General features: G+C 36.9%; 1 protein-coding gene across 2 annotated transcripts in view; it reads left to right on the forward strand.

The window, feature by feature from the left end:
* Dnaaf4 (dynein axonemal assembly factor 4) overlaps window positions 1-14703 on the forward strand; it is a 44887-nt gene that overhangs the window by 17760 nt on the left and 12424 nt on the right. For both annotated transcript variants that reach the window (XM_015480632.2, XM_015480631.2), the window contains exons 5-6: window positions 5102-5247; window positions 8397-8506. In XM_015480632.2, coding sequence (XP_015336118.1) covers window positions 5102-5247; window positions 8397-8506 — 256 coding nt within the window. The remainder of the gene's footprint in view (window positions 1-5101; window positions 5248-8396; window positions 8507-14703) is intronic.

The raw sequence follows: 14703 nt of genomic DNA on the forward strand, positions 1-14703 counted from the left end.
TACCTATGATAAATTTTAAAGTTTTAAATTGTTCACTGTTCTGAGTAGTGTGATAACATCTTGTGCCATCCTGCTCTGTCCTTCCCAGAATGTGAATCATCCTTTTGTCCTCTGTATCCCTGTAGTATGTACCTGTTAGTCACTTAATAATCATTTTGGTTACAGAATCCTGTGAGAATGTTTATGTTAACAATTTAGGCAACTGAAATGAAATGTACTAACTTATTGAAAAATAAAGTGTACCCTAATTGGCACAGATAAAAGAGCAAATTTGAAAAGACACAGTAACTGAACTGGCTGTTATAAATCTTTCCACAGGGGCATTGTAGTTTAGTGGTATAACATTTGCCTAGCCTGTTTGAAGACCTGAGTTTGATTCCCCAGCATGGGAAAAAAAATTCTGGGAAAAAAAACCTCCAGATCCCAATGGTATCAATAATGGATTTGGGCTGGGCTGTGGCTCAGCGGTAGTGCACTTGCCTGGCATGTGTGAGGCACTGGGTTTGGCTTTCAGCACCACATATAAATAAATAAAATAAAGGTCTATAAACAACTAAAAAACTTTAAAAGAAAAATTTTAAAAATGGATTCTACCAGACATTTAAAGAATGTCTGAAAAACGAAAAAGAATTCAGAAAGAAGATAAAATAATACCAATTTTACATAAAACTCTTTCATAAAATAGAGGATAGAGGAACACTTCTCAACTCTCCCCCCGCCCTTTTGAGGCCAATATAATTCTAAAATCAAATTCTAACAGAGACATTACAGAAAAAGAAAACTGTAAACCTATGTGCCTTATGAATATAAATGCAAACATCTGCAACAATACAGTAGCAAATTAAGTCCTACAATAGAAAATAGAATTTATTTAGGACTGCAAAGTTGGCTTACCATTTGAAAATCATTCAGAATAATTCATCACATTAACAGAATAAAGGAAAAAATGTGATCATTTAAATATTACAGAAAGACATTTGACAAGATCCAACACTCATTTATGAAAAATTTCTCAACAAACTTCATATTTTCCAAGCAAACATCATATTTACTGTTGAATTATTGAATACTTTGCCCTATAGATCCAAGAACAAAGCAAAGATGTCCATTTTCACTATTTCTACTTAACATTATACTTGAAGTCTTTCCCATTGTGTTAAGACAAGAAGAAGAAATAAAAAGCATAAAGATTAGGTGAAGTTGGGTGTGGACATTCAAACCTAGAATCCCAGTGGCTTGGGAAGCTGAGGCATGAGGATAACAGGTTCAAAGGCAGCCTCAGCATCTTAATGAGGCCCTACTTAACCTAGCAAGAACCCAGTCAAAATAAAAAAATTTTTTAAAAAGGCTGGATCAGTGGCTAAGCCCCTCTGTCCAAATAAATAAACAAACAAACAAGGTGAGAAACAGAGATGATTTTCAATGTAGAAATCCCTAAGGAAGATACAGAATAACTACTAGAACTAATAAGTAGATTTAGCAATGTTTTGGGTTATAATATTATGAAAGTCACTTGATATTTTTATTTATCAACAGCAAACAATTGGAAAATCAAACTTGAATCCATTTGTAGTAGCCCTAAGAAACATAAAATATTAATGAATAAATTTAACAAAAGAAATTCAAGATCTCATCACTGAAAGTTATGGAGTCATTGCTGTGAGATAGTTTAAAAGGCCTACATAAATGAAAAGGTATAACATGCTCATGAATTGGTAAACTTGATATTGTTAAGGTGCTAATTCTTATTGATTGATTGGCTGACTGATTTTGATTGATTTTCATCTAGGGATTGAACCCAGGGATACTTTACCACTGAGCCACATCCCCAGTCCTTTTTTTTATTTTTTATTTTGAGATAGGGTCTTGCTAAATTGCTTAGGGCCTCACTAAGTTGCTGAGGCTGGCCTCAAACTTAAGATCCTCCTGCCTCAACTTACAAGTGCTACAATTACAGGCATGTACCACCATGCCTGGTTCCAATTCTCTTTTTCTTTTTCTTCTTCTTCTTTTTTTTTTTTTTTTGGTTGTAGATGATATTACACAATACCTTTATTTTATTTATTTATTTATTTATTTCTATGTGATACTTAGGATTGAACCCAGTTCTTCACATGTGCCAGGCACGCACACTCTACCAGTGAGCCACAAACCCAGCCCTCTAATTCTTTTTAAATTGACCTATAGATTCAGTGCAATTCCAGTAGAAATCCCTTAGAGGCCAGGTGCAGTGGCATATGCCTATAATCCTGCGGCTCACGGGGTGGATGCAGGAGAATTGCAAGTTCAAAGCCAGCCTCAGCAATTTAGCGAGGTGCTATTAGAGAAGGTAGAAGAATTACTAATAAAATACAAAATAAGGCTAGGGATGTGGCTCAGTGGTCGAGTGCCCTTGAGTTCAATCCCTGGTATCCCCCCCACAACCAAAAAAAAACCCTTAGAAATTTACAAGTTGATTTTAAAATTTTATGAGAATGCAAGTGACCTAGCAAAAGAAATGAAAAAAGGGGGGGTGGATTAAAATACCTGATTTGAAGACTTAGCATCAAGCTACAGTAATAAAGACAGGGTGGAACTAATGAAAGAATGAATATACAGTTTAAAAGAGCAGAGTACAGCATGGTACATTAGCACATGCCTGTAATTCCGGCTACTCTTGGATGGGTGAAGCAGGAGGATCACCAAGATCGAGGCACACACCTGGGCAACTTAGTGAAACTGTCTTGAAATTTAAAAAGAACAGGCCAGGGTTGTAGCTTGTAGTAGAGTGCTTGCCTAGCATGTGCAAGACCCTGGTTCAATCCCTAGTACTGAAGAGTAGGCTATGATGCTAAAATAAAGAGTACTGAAGAAGCAAGAGATTTGGAAAATTTTTCAGAAAGTAGAACAGAATGACAAAAAGATTTAAAATAGAAAAAATAAGGGGCTGGGGATGTGGCTCAAGTGGTAGCGCGCTCGCCTGGCATGCGTGCGGCCCGGGTTCGATCCTCAGCACCACATACAAACAAAGATGTTGTGTCCACCGAAAAATAAATAAATAAATATTAAAAAAAAAAAAACCACCGAAAAAATAAAACAATTGGAAAATTCATCTAAGACATCCAATATCAAATAATAGAAATATTAGGAAAAGGGAAAGAAAAATAGGAGAGGAAATCATTAAAAGTGTTTTCTTAAATTCTGAGAATTAAAATAAATGAGTTTTTAGGTTGAAAGGTTCAAGCTAGTCTTTTTGTTTTGAGATGGTATCAGAGAATGCTACAGACTGGGTTATTTATTTATTTATTGAACCCAGGGGACTCTACCACTGAGCTATATCCTCACCCCTTTTTATTTTTTATTTTGAGACAGGATCTCAATAAGTTGTCTAGGCTTACAGTTAACTTACAGTCTTCCTACCTCAGCCTCCCTAGTAGCTGGTATGCAGGTGTGTGCCATCACAGCTGGTTATGTTTAGTTTTATAATAGTTGACAACTAGTTTAGTTTCATAATAGTTATGGGTTTTTCAGATTTTCTATTTTTTTCAAGTTTTGGTAACTTGTTTTCTAAATTGGTCATTTCATCTTTTCAAATTTGTTTCCATAAAATTTTTCTTATTTAATTATGTCTATTCTTAGACATCAGGTAGGTTCAAGCTAACCATTGTAATAAAGAGGTCCAAAAAATTAAGTTATTTGTAATGTGACACTTTCTTTTGCTATAGTGATCAATCTCGGTCTGATAGATGACTCTGTACCCACAGGAACCAAGGTCCAGACTGATGTATTCACTTCTGTCTCACATCATCTGACTGGCATTCCTAGGTTCAAGAGGCCTTTTCTCTTCCCTGCACACCTCCTTTGAAATGTCTTTTCTAATTTTTTATTTAATTATTTATTTATGGGATGGATCTCTCTGTGTTGCCCAGGCTGGCCTGGAACTCGTAGGCTCAAGTGATTCTTCTACCTCAGTCTCCCAAATAGCTAGGATTATACCTGGCCTTTTTCAAGTTTTTAAAAATAGTAATGTGTTTTTTTCCTCTTTCTCTCTTTGTTTATATTTATTTTTTTATTTTCTGTCAAGGGTATTACTCCCTTTTTTTTTTTTTTTTTTTTTTGTGTGTGTGTGTGTGTGTGTGAGAGAGAGAGAGAGAGAGAGAGAGAGAGAACACCTAGGGGCACTCTACCACTGAGCCACATCCCCAGTCCTTTTTATGTTTTATTTTGAGACAGGGTCTTGCTAGGTTGCTGAGGCCAGCCTCAAATTTGTTATAGTCTCAGACTCCTGAATCGCTACCGTTACAGGCATGTGGCATTCTACCTGGCCCTATCCTATTTCTTGCAAATCTTTTTTTTTTTTCACCAGTTTTAATATTTGCGTTTAAGCCTGTGTATCATATTTTTGGTCCTTTATTGATAGTTTGCTTTTTATTGTTGTTGCTGTTGTTTTTAAGCTACCTTTTCTTTTCTTTATTCAAATAGGTTATATTCCAATTTCTGTTATATGAACTTAACAGTCATTACAGCACATCACCTTTATAAAAATGTTTAGCTTTTCATTAGTATTCTTTGCTTTTTCTCATTTCCTCTCTTTGATGGATGAAAAACTTACACTCTTACAAGGAAATGTGTGGGAGATATTGTCATAGAGTGTAAGAAAGTTAAGGTAGTATTGACAATGATGGCTTTGCATAGGTGCTTCCTCTAGAGTTGATGTAGAGTTGTCTAAGTGCCCTTTTTTAGAAATGATGTAAATTCAACATTGTGGTTCAATAAAGAGAATCCTAGAAGAGTAATGGAGTTATTGATTAAAGAATAGATTAGCTGTCATGTTATTTTTTAAAATAACTTTTTAGTTGTTGATGGACCTTCATTTTATTCATTTATTTATATGTGGTGCTGAGAATTGAACCTAGGGCCTCAGACATGCTGGGCAAGTGCTTTACAACTGAGCCACAACACCAGCCCTTGCCATGTTATTTTATATTTCTTTTTGAAGAAAATATTTTTGGTTCATTTGTTTAGGATTTCAGAATTAACTTAGATGTGTAATCATCTTAAAAGTCAATTTGTTAACTAGAAAGTGAGAAATAAATGATTTATTTCTACATTGCTTTTGAAGAGAGAAATTCAGAAAATATATTTTTGGGGAAGTTAAAGGAAGACTGTATTCCTGCACCTCGATCTGTTGGAAATATTAAAATCAACTTCACCCCTCGAGTATTCCCAACTGCACTCCGTGAATCAAAAGTAGCAGAAGAAGAGGAGGTAGATACACTTGCTTTTGTTACAGTGATACCAGTTAAAATGCTTTAATTTCATTTCATCTGTCAAAACTTGTATTAGTTCTGTATTTTTAAGTATTTATTATACTAAAGACTTCATGACTATATTCATGAATGTTTTCTTATGAGAAAGTATATTTTGAAGGTTTATTGTTGACTCCCAAATACTGATGAGACAACATTGATTTAATAAGTATTATTATTATTTATTCTAAAAGAGAAACTATTGCACTTATCATTTATTTTATCAGATGCATTATTTTCTTCTTTTTTTTTTTTTTGGTGTGTGTGTGTGTGTGTGTGTGTGTGTGATGCTGGGGATCTAACTCATAGCGTTGTACATGCTAGCAAGCACTCTACCACTGAGCTATATCCCCAGCCCTCGGTAATGTATCAGTGAACTTTGGAACAGTATGTATTTTAGAAAAAAAAAAAAGATTTGAAAATTATCATTAAACTTTCTGAGCCCTGGACTTTAAGTATTGTATCTTTAATTACATAAACACTAAGAAGTATATTTTTTTACTGTAAAGCAAGACTGATGCCTCTCTCAGCTGAAAAGTTGTTGTACAAACTAGGCACAGTGGCACATGCCTACTATAATCCCAGCAGCTGGGGAGGCTGAGGCAGGAGGATCACAAGTTCAAAGTTGGCGTCAGCAACTTAGCAAAAATAAAAAACAAAAAGGGCTGGGGATATAGTTCAGTGGTAAAACACTCTGGGTTCAATCCCCAGTACCAAAAACAAAACAAAAAAAACTGTGGAAACAACTGAAGATCTTAGCTACTTGGGAGGCCAGCCTGGGCAACTTAGTGAGATCCTGTCAAAGGGATGGAGGTGTAGCTCACTTTCCTAGCACATGCAAGGCCCTCAGTTGAATCCCCAGTACTTGGGATTGGGTTTGTATAAAGACTGACAGTTTAAAATCATCATCTAGTGCTTTTTCTGTTCAGGCTGCTATAATCAAAATATCACAAATTTAGTGGCTTAATCAACAAACATTCCTTTATTATGGTTTTAAGATCAGGGTGGAAGGAAGCATGGCCAGATTTTTGTTGTGGGTCCTCATCCTAGTTTGTACACGACTACCTACTTAATATACCTTCACATGGGGCTGGGGATATGGCTCAAGTGGTAGCGCGCTCGCCTGGCATGCGTGCGGCCCGGGTTCGATCCTCAGCACCACATACAAACGAAGATGCTGTGTCCGCCGAGAACTAAAAAATAAATATTAAAAAAAAAATCTCTCTCTCTCTCTCTCTCTTAAACAAAAATAAAAAGAGACATGTTTCTTTAAAAAAAAAATATATACTTTCACATGATGGTGGGGAAGAAGAGCTTTTTGATCACTTTTTTTTTTTTGTACTGCTGAAGATTGAACCCAAGGGTGCTCTGCCACTGAGCTATATCCTTAACCTTTTTAAAATTTTGAGACAGGATCTTGCTAAATTCATTAAGGCTAGCCTTGAATTTACAATCCTCTTACCTCAGCATCCCAAGTACCTGGGATTACAGGCATGTGCTACCACTCTGGCTTTTCTCTTCCTGTAAGGAGACTAAGCCCATGATGGGGTTCTACCTTCATGATCTTATCTAAACTTAATTACCACTTAAAGGTCCCATCTCCAAATACCATCACGCTGATGGTTGGGGCTACAACATATGAATTTGGGGTGAGACACAAGCATTCAATCTCTAAATCTAAATAATATTTCTATCTATTGAAAGAAGATGAAAAAATTAAAGTTAACTGTTAATTAAAAAATCAGATCTTTGTATATGATATGGTTTGATTAGAGTTTGTCCCCCATGTTCAGTAGCTTTCTGTCACTGTGAAAAAATACCAAAGGAAACCAACTTATAAGAAGGAAAGATTTATTTTTAGATCACAGTTTTGGAGGTTTTAGTCCTTTGTTGATTGGCCCTGTTTCTTTTGGTCCTATGGTAAGGCAGAACATGGAAGCACATGGCGGAGGAGACCTATTTACCTCATGTTGACTAGGAAGCACAGATAGAGTAAAGGGACTGGGATCCCAGTATCCCTTTGAAGGTCATACCCTCAATAACCTAACTTCCTTCCATTAGGCCCCACCTCCTAAAGGTTCTTCTTCCTCCCAATAGTACTGCAATCTTTTTGTTTATTTTTTTTTTTTAATTTTAGGCGGCAGGTACCAGGGATTGAACCCAAGAGCACTTATCCACTGAGTCATATGCCTGGCCCTTAAAAAAAAAAAATATATATATATATATATGTGTGTGTGTGTGTGTGTGTGTGTGTGTGTGTGTGTTAGTTGTAGATGGACACGGTATCTTTATTTTATTCATTTATTTTTATGTGGTGCTGAGGATCGAACCCATCAGCACAGATGGAACCCAGTGCCTCACACTCACTAGGCAAGCACTCTACCACTGAGCCACAACCCCAGCCCTCCCTAGCCCTTTTTATTTTTTATTTTGAGACAGGTTCTCACTAAGTTGCTTAGGGCCTCACTAAGTTGTTGAGGCTGGCTCTGAACTTATGATCCTCCTGCCTCAGCCTCCCGAGTCTCTGGGATTACAAGCATACGCCACCACGCCTGGCTGTAACCAAGCCTTTTAAAACATGGCTTTGGGGGACATTTAAGATCCAAACTATAACATCCCCCAAAGGTTCATATGCTAGAAACTTGGTCCCAAAGTAAAGGTATTGAGTGGTGTTAGATCTTTAAGTGGTGAGGCCTAGCAGAAGGTGACTGGGTAATGAATACACCATCCTTGGAAATGATTAGTGCTAGTCTTGAAGAGTGGATTATAAATCAGGGAGCCTGGCCATTTCCTATCTCCTGCTTCCTTTCTCCTTATGTGATCCCCCACCCTACACACCCTGCTCTCGCTCTCTCTCTTACTCTCCCTCTCACCACACCCTTCACACTTGTACCCACCACATGCCATTCACCATGTTGTAGTGTAGCCAGAAGGCTCTTACCAGAACCTGACCAGGTAGGGGTCATTCAGTCTTAGACTTAAAAGCCTCCAAAACTATGAGTAAAATGAACCTCTTTTCTTTGTAAGTACCCAGACTTAGGTGTTTTGTTATAGCAACACAAAATAGACTAAGACAGTGTCCTTTCCAAGACTTCCTTTTCATTTCAGTGGCTACATAAACAAGCTGAGGCACGAAAAGCGATGAATACTGATATTCCTGAATTTCGCGACTTAAAAGAAGACGAAAAGAACCCAGAATGGTTGAAGGAGAAAGGAAAGTAAGTTGTTTAAAATCTGACCATGCGATGTAAAATGTATGTAGGCATTGGTAATAATCACATTTTCTGGATATTTTGACCTCTGTGTTTATAGTATTTGTTAGTGAGGAGAGATAACACAAATAAGCAAATAAGGTAGGCAGGGCCTCCGTACTTAAGAAGTCAGATAATATGACAAATATGGGTCTTATTTATTTTTGGTACTGGGGATTGGCCTCAGGGGCACTTGACCACTGAGCTACATCTACAGCCATATTTTGTATTTTATTTAGAGATAGCATCTCACTGAGTTGCTGAATGCCTTGCTTTTGCTGAGGCTGGCTTTGAACTCATGATCCTTTTATTTCAGCCTCCCGAGCCTCTGGGATTATAGGCATGCACCACCACTCCCTGCTATGGGTCTTATTTTTAAATATAAATGTCATATAAATGAAAATATTTCATCTTTTGGGGTGTTTATTAACATCCCTTTTAAAGCTGGGTATAATGGTGCACACCTGTAATCTCAGCAGCTCAGCAGGCTGAGACAGGAGTATCACAAGTTCGAAGGCAGCCTCAGCAACTTATCAAGGCCCTCAGTAACTCAGTGAGACCCTGTCTTTAAGTAAAATACAAAAAAGTGCTGGGGATGTGGCTCAGTGGTTGAGTGCCCCTGGATTTGATCCTCAGTACCAAAAAAAATTGATTAATTAATTAAATAAAATCCCTTTTAAAATCACTTTTACATTTAGCATAAGTCCTTCCTAATACCTTCCTTAAAAACAGTTTTTAAAATAATTATTTTTATTATTCATTTCTGTTTATTAAAAAGTACTTAATTGCCAGGTGCGGTGGTACATGACCTTAATCTCAGCTACTCAGGAGGCTGAGGTCAAATTTGAGATCAGCCTCTGCAACTTAGTGAGATTTGTCTCAAAATTCAAAGGGCTGGGAATGTAGCTTACTGGTAGAGTGTTCCTGGGTACTGTCCCCATACCACAAAAAAATCAAATTAAAAAAATTATAAATAATTAAGTCCCAAATTATTTTTTAAATTGCATTTTATATCTAAACTGTCATTTTATTTTCTATGTTTGGTTCTGTGCATGAGTATTTTAATACAGTTATTAAAAACAGTGAAGTGTAGTGTATTCTGGGTAGCAATATGAGCTCATACTTTGAGGAAGTTGTGGATTTTTTTTTTTTTTTTTTTTGGTACCCGGAATTGAACCCAGGAGCGCTTAACCACTTAGCCACATCCTTATCCCTTTTTGACTTTTTGTTTTTTATTTAGAGACACAGTCTCACTAAGTTGCTTAAGGCCTCACTTAGTTACTGAGGCTGTCTTTGACTTATGATTCTCCTGCCTTAGACTCCCAAGTTGCTGGGATTACAGGCATGCGTCACTATGTTCGGCTTTCTTTTTTTCTTTTGTAAGGTCCATTAGACAACATTAGTTCCTTCCACCTTCATAACTTAGGAAACTATCTCAAGATCTTTAACTTAATCACACCTGCAGGGTCCTTTTTATCATATTAAATAACATATTCATGAATTCTGGGAATTAGGATTTTAGGATGTAGACATCTTTTTGGGGAACATAACATCTCTATTTTTCTTTTCTCGTATTTTCTCTTGGTCTTTTCTTCTGTTACAACACCAGGGGGTGGTTTGTTGCATTTAGGTGGATTTGGCAATTTTTCTGAAGGTTAGAAGCTTGAGGTATGATAGATTGGTTCTTCTTATTCTGAACAGTAAAATTAATGTGATCTTTCCTCTTCTATCTCTTCTTCCTTTTTTCCTTCCTCTCCATTTATTCAACCATTAAATCAACATCTGTTGGTTACCAGTGACTTGCCAGACTATAGCATGGAACTGCACTAAGAGAGCAGGGTAGAGACACACAAATACTTTAATACTGAATGGGAAGTACAGTAAGTGAGATGAGGAAAGGAATATGAAATTATGGAAAAGGGGCACCTAACCTTAAAGGCAGGAAGGTAAGCTGAGAAAAAGCTTTATACAGAAAATAGTACTTGAATTCCTTTTAATGATAACTAAGTTTTAGGAGGAATATAGAGAAAAGCATTTGTTTTAGGCAGAGGTGACAGAATGAACAAGAACACAGAAACAAGAAATAGTATGATGAAACTACAGGAAATTTATTCTTTGCTGAAACATAAAATTTTACACTATGGAGATTGACGAATGAGCCTAGACAAATGCTATAGAGGCTTGTAAGATTCTTTTTTTTTTTTAATGTTGTAGTTGAAGGCCTTTATTTCTTTTTATATTTTTTTATTCTTATTTGTTATATATGACAGCAGAATGCATTACAATTCATATTACACATATAGAGCACAATTTTTCATCTTGTAAGATTCTTACATGTTAGACCATAAGGTGGAGAAAAACTTTTTTTGTTGCAAAAACCCAGACAAAGCCTTTGAATTATGCCTCTATTATAGAGAAAGGGTGATTTGAGAAATATTTATGGAGTAAAATGGTCAGAAATTATTATTATTTTCAGTGTTGGGAATTGAACCCAGGGCCTTGAGCATGCTAGGTAAGCTCTCTACCATTGAGTTATACAGCAGCTCAGAAATTCTTGACTGATTGTTGGGAGTGAGAAAGAAAAAGTACTTGTGAGTGACTTCCACATTTTTAGCTTGAGTGATTGTGGGATGCCACCAACTGAATTTTAGAATACTTAGAAGAAGAACTAGTTAGAAGGGAATGCTAGTAAGTTTGATTTTGAATAGGTTAAATTTGAGATCGTCTCTGAGGCAGTGACAGTGTGCAACAAGTATGAAACTCAGGGAAGAGGCCAGCGCTATGGATATATTATATTTGTGGGTTATCAGCATTTTAAATAGTAGGTAAATTTATAAGAGTAGGTAAGATGGGCTGCAAATATAGCTCAGTGGTAGAGTGTGTGTTTAGCATGTACAAGGGCCTGGGTTCAATCCTCAGCACTGAAATAAACAAAAAACAAAGACAATTAAAAAAAAAAAGTTAGTGGTACATACTTGTGATACTAGCTACTTGGAGACTGAAACAGAAGTTCACAAGTTTGAGAGCAGCCTCAGCAACTTAGTGAGACTCTGTCTCAAAATAAAAAGTAAAAAGGGCTGGGGATGTAGCTCAGTCCCTAAATTCAATACTAGAGAGTACTACTGAAAAACAAAAAGTCTTCGGATTTCCCAAAATAGTGTATAGACTTACAGCAGTGGGCTGAGGATAGCACCTAGTAACATTTAAAGGACCCACAAAATGCTGCTAGAAATAAATGAAGTGGAAACTCTTAAGGAAAGGTTTTGTTTGTTTGTTTTGTTCTTCTTTAGATTAGAAAAGGTTTGAATAAATTCAGAGGCAGGAGAAATAAAAGGTCATTGAAATGTCTCTAAAAGTGGAGAAATTTAGGTCAAGGCTAAGGTTGGAGGGATTGTCTGATTTTGTTCAGTTTTGTTTCTCTTTTTCAAAGTTGCATTAACTTTATAGTACAAAAAAAATCTTTTATTAAAAAAATTTGCACAAGTCCCCCTTTCTCCCCACACCTCATTCCCTGTAATCCCAGGGATTGAACCCAGAGTCTCAGCACATATAGGCAAGCACTCTACCACTGAGTTCATGCCCAGTACTCTAGTATATATTAAATGTATTACATGGAAGTCTCCTTTGAGTTTTCACCTAGTTTGTAGTCTTCCTGCCTACCTTGTCCCTAGCTGTAACCAATCTTGAAAACAGTTTTTTAATTGTATTCTCTTATCTTTAAGCTGCCATTGTCATAATCACAGTATGGTAACAGCTTGTAATAGTTTCCAAAAGTTTTGACATTGAGAGTTCCTTAAATTCTCATGTCAGGACCAGGGCTTGGTGAGCACATGCCTTTATTCTCAGTTACTTGGGAGGCTGAAGCAGAAGGATCACTTGAACACAGAAGTTTGAGGCCTGCCCAAGCAACTTAGTGAGACCCTATCTCAGAAACAAAACAAACCTATGCACGCCTGTAATCCCAGTTTCTCAGGAGGCTGAAGCAGGAGGATCACAAGTTGGAGGCCGTTTAGGGCAATTTAGCAAGCCCCTATCTCCAAACAAAAAAAATAGAAGGGCTAGGGATGTATCTTAGTGGTAGAAACATCCCTGGGTTCAATACCATAGCACTAGAGGGGAAAATCCTCATAATTATAGTTGGGTAGGACTAACTGTTTTTGCACTTATTTAACATGTGTATAGAGAAACTAGTAGCTTTGGGGCTGAGGATGTATCTCAGTGGTAGAGCACTTCCCTAACATGTGCAAGGCCCTGGGTTTAATCCCCAATACCAGAAAAAGGAAAAGAAAAATAAAGAGAACTAGCAGCATTGCACAAATTATTTCACTTAATTTCTATAATAACTTGATCAGTTGGATATTATTGTACTCATTTTATAAGGTGGAAACAGGAATAGGGAGTTTGAGAGTCTTGGCTAAAATGATACACAGAATTTGGGATTTGATTCTAGGCAATATGAAGCTTGTGTTCTCACCAGTGCTATAGATTTTTCACACATGAAAAAAAATACACTTCCATGTAAAAATTAATAAATAAATAATTGTTTTGTGAAAATACATTTCCAGTCCTTTTGTTTCATTTACTTAGCCCTAATAAAGGCAGCCCCTGTGTTTGGGGTATGAATTAGTCCTCCTTGCTTCCTGAGAGTGCAGTGCTAAGTGTATATAGCTGAGTATTGTGTTCTGTTAGATTGCTTACTTTGTTCTAGAAAATGCTGGCAAATTAACTTGGGATGGACAGAAACACTTCATTTTCTGAGATTGGAAGAAAGAACGTAAAGACAAGTGTGGCTCTAGATAGGTTTGTTACTAGAGATACTGATTAGTGGGTTCTGTTGAGAGCCCTACTAGATTAGAGAACATGAATTCAGAGAGATTCCAGTTAGTACAACTGTGTGATTTGTTTCCAGTGGTGTTCAGTCTTTCATACTTAAGCACAGAAAAGGTAGATTACTGAACCAGGATTGGAGATTATTTATTCATTTATTTAGTGGTACTCAAATTGAACCTAGGGCCTCAGACATACTAGACAAGTGCTGTACCACTGAGCTACAGCTACAGCCCTTTTCATTTTTTATTTTGAGACACTGTCTTGCTAAATCATCCAGGATGGCCTCAAAATTGCAGTCCTCCTGCCTTAGCTTCCCAAGCACCTGGGATTATAGGTGTGCACCATCATATGTAACCAGTGTTGGAATTTTGATTAACAAGTACAGTAAAAGACAAGAGGTCAGTGATTGCTCATGGGAAAATACCTCAGATATGAAGCCATGGTGTTTAGGTTTGTTAGGAAGGTTGAGATGCTGTGAGAGGTCTAGTGGACCAAGAGGAAATGGAGCTAGCATAATTGAGCCTGGAAAATGCCAATCCCTGTAGGTCTCCTGATTGGGAATTGAGGGGCCTCAGTAAACAGCGTGGTAGAAATAGCACTGCCCTTAGAGAAGAACCAGATAAATTTTAAGAAAGCATTTTGTAGAGAACTTGAGGTGTTGGAAAGGATTTGGAGTTGATACAAATGTAGCAGAAACAGGAGGGAGAAAGTGCAGAGACTAAGGGTTGGAAAAGGCCACAAATAGGAACTTTGGTAGGAAGACAGGGAGAGGTTTGCTTTTTGACCAGTGTCCAAAGATAACATGGTCCTGTCTGAAAATATAAAACAAAAAATGGGCTGGGGTTACTGCATGCCTGTAATCCCAGTGCCTAGGGAGACTAAGGCAGAAAGATCACAATTTAGTGAGACCCGATCGTCTCAAAAAATAAAAAGGGGCTTGGGGTCTTAACTCAGTGGTAGAGTGCTCGCCTCGTGTGTGGGAGGCACTGGGTTTGATCCTCAGTACCACATAAAAATAAAATAAAGGTATTGTGTCCATCTACAGCTAAAAAGATATTTTTAAAAAAGAAAGAAAATTTAAAATAAATAAATAAATAAATAAATATGCTGGGGATATATAGCTCAGTGGTAGAGTGCTTCCCTAGCAAGTATGTGAGGCCCCTGTGTTCAATTCCCAGTACCTGTTCCACAACACGTGAAGGCATTCTTAGAAAAAAACAGAATGTTTTCATCTTTCTTTACCTAGCCTTCTACTGCTGTGTCTTAAACACCAGAGCTACCTTTAAAAAGGTATTATATATATTATTTATATATATATATATATATTATTTATA

This window comes from Marmota marmota, unplaced genomic scaffold (genome assembly GCF_001458135.2).
Source record: "Marmota marmota marmota unplaced genomic scaffold, marMar, whole genome shotgun sequence".
Classification (NCBI taxonomy): domain Eukaryota; kingdom Metazoa; phylum Chordata; class Mammalia; order Rodentia; family Sciuridae; genus Marmota; species Marmota marmota.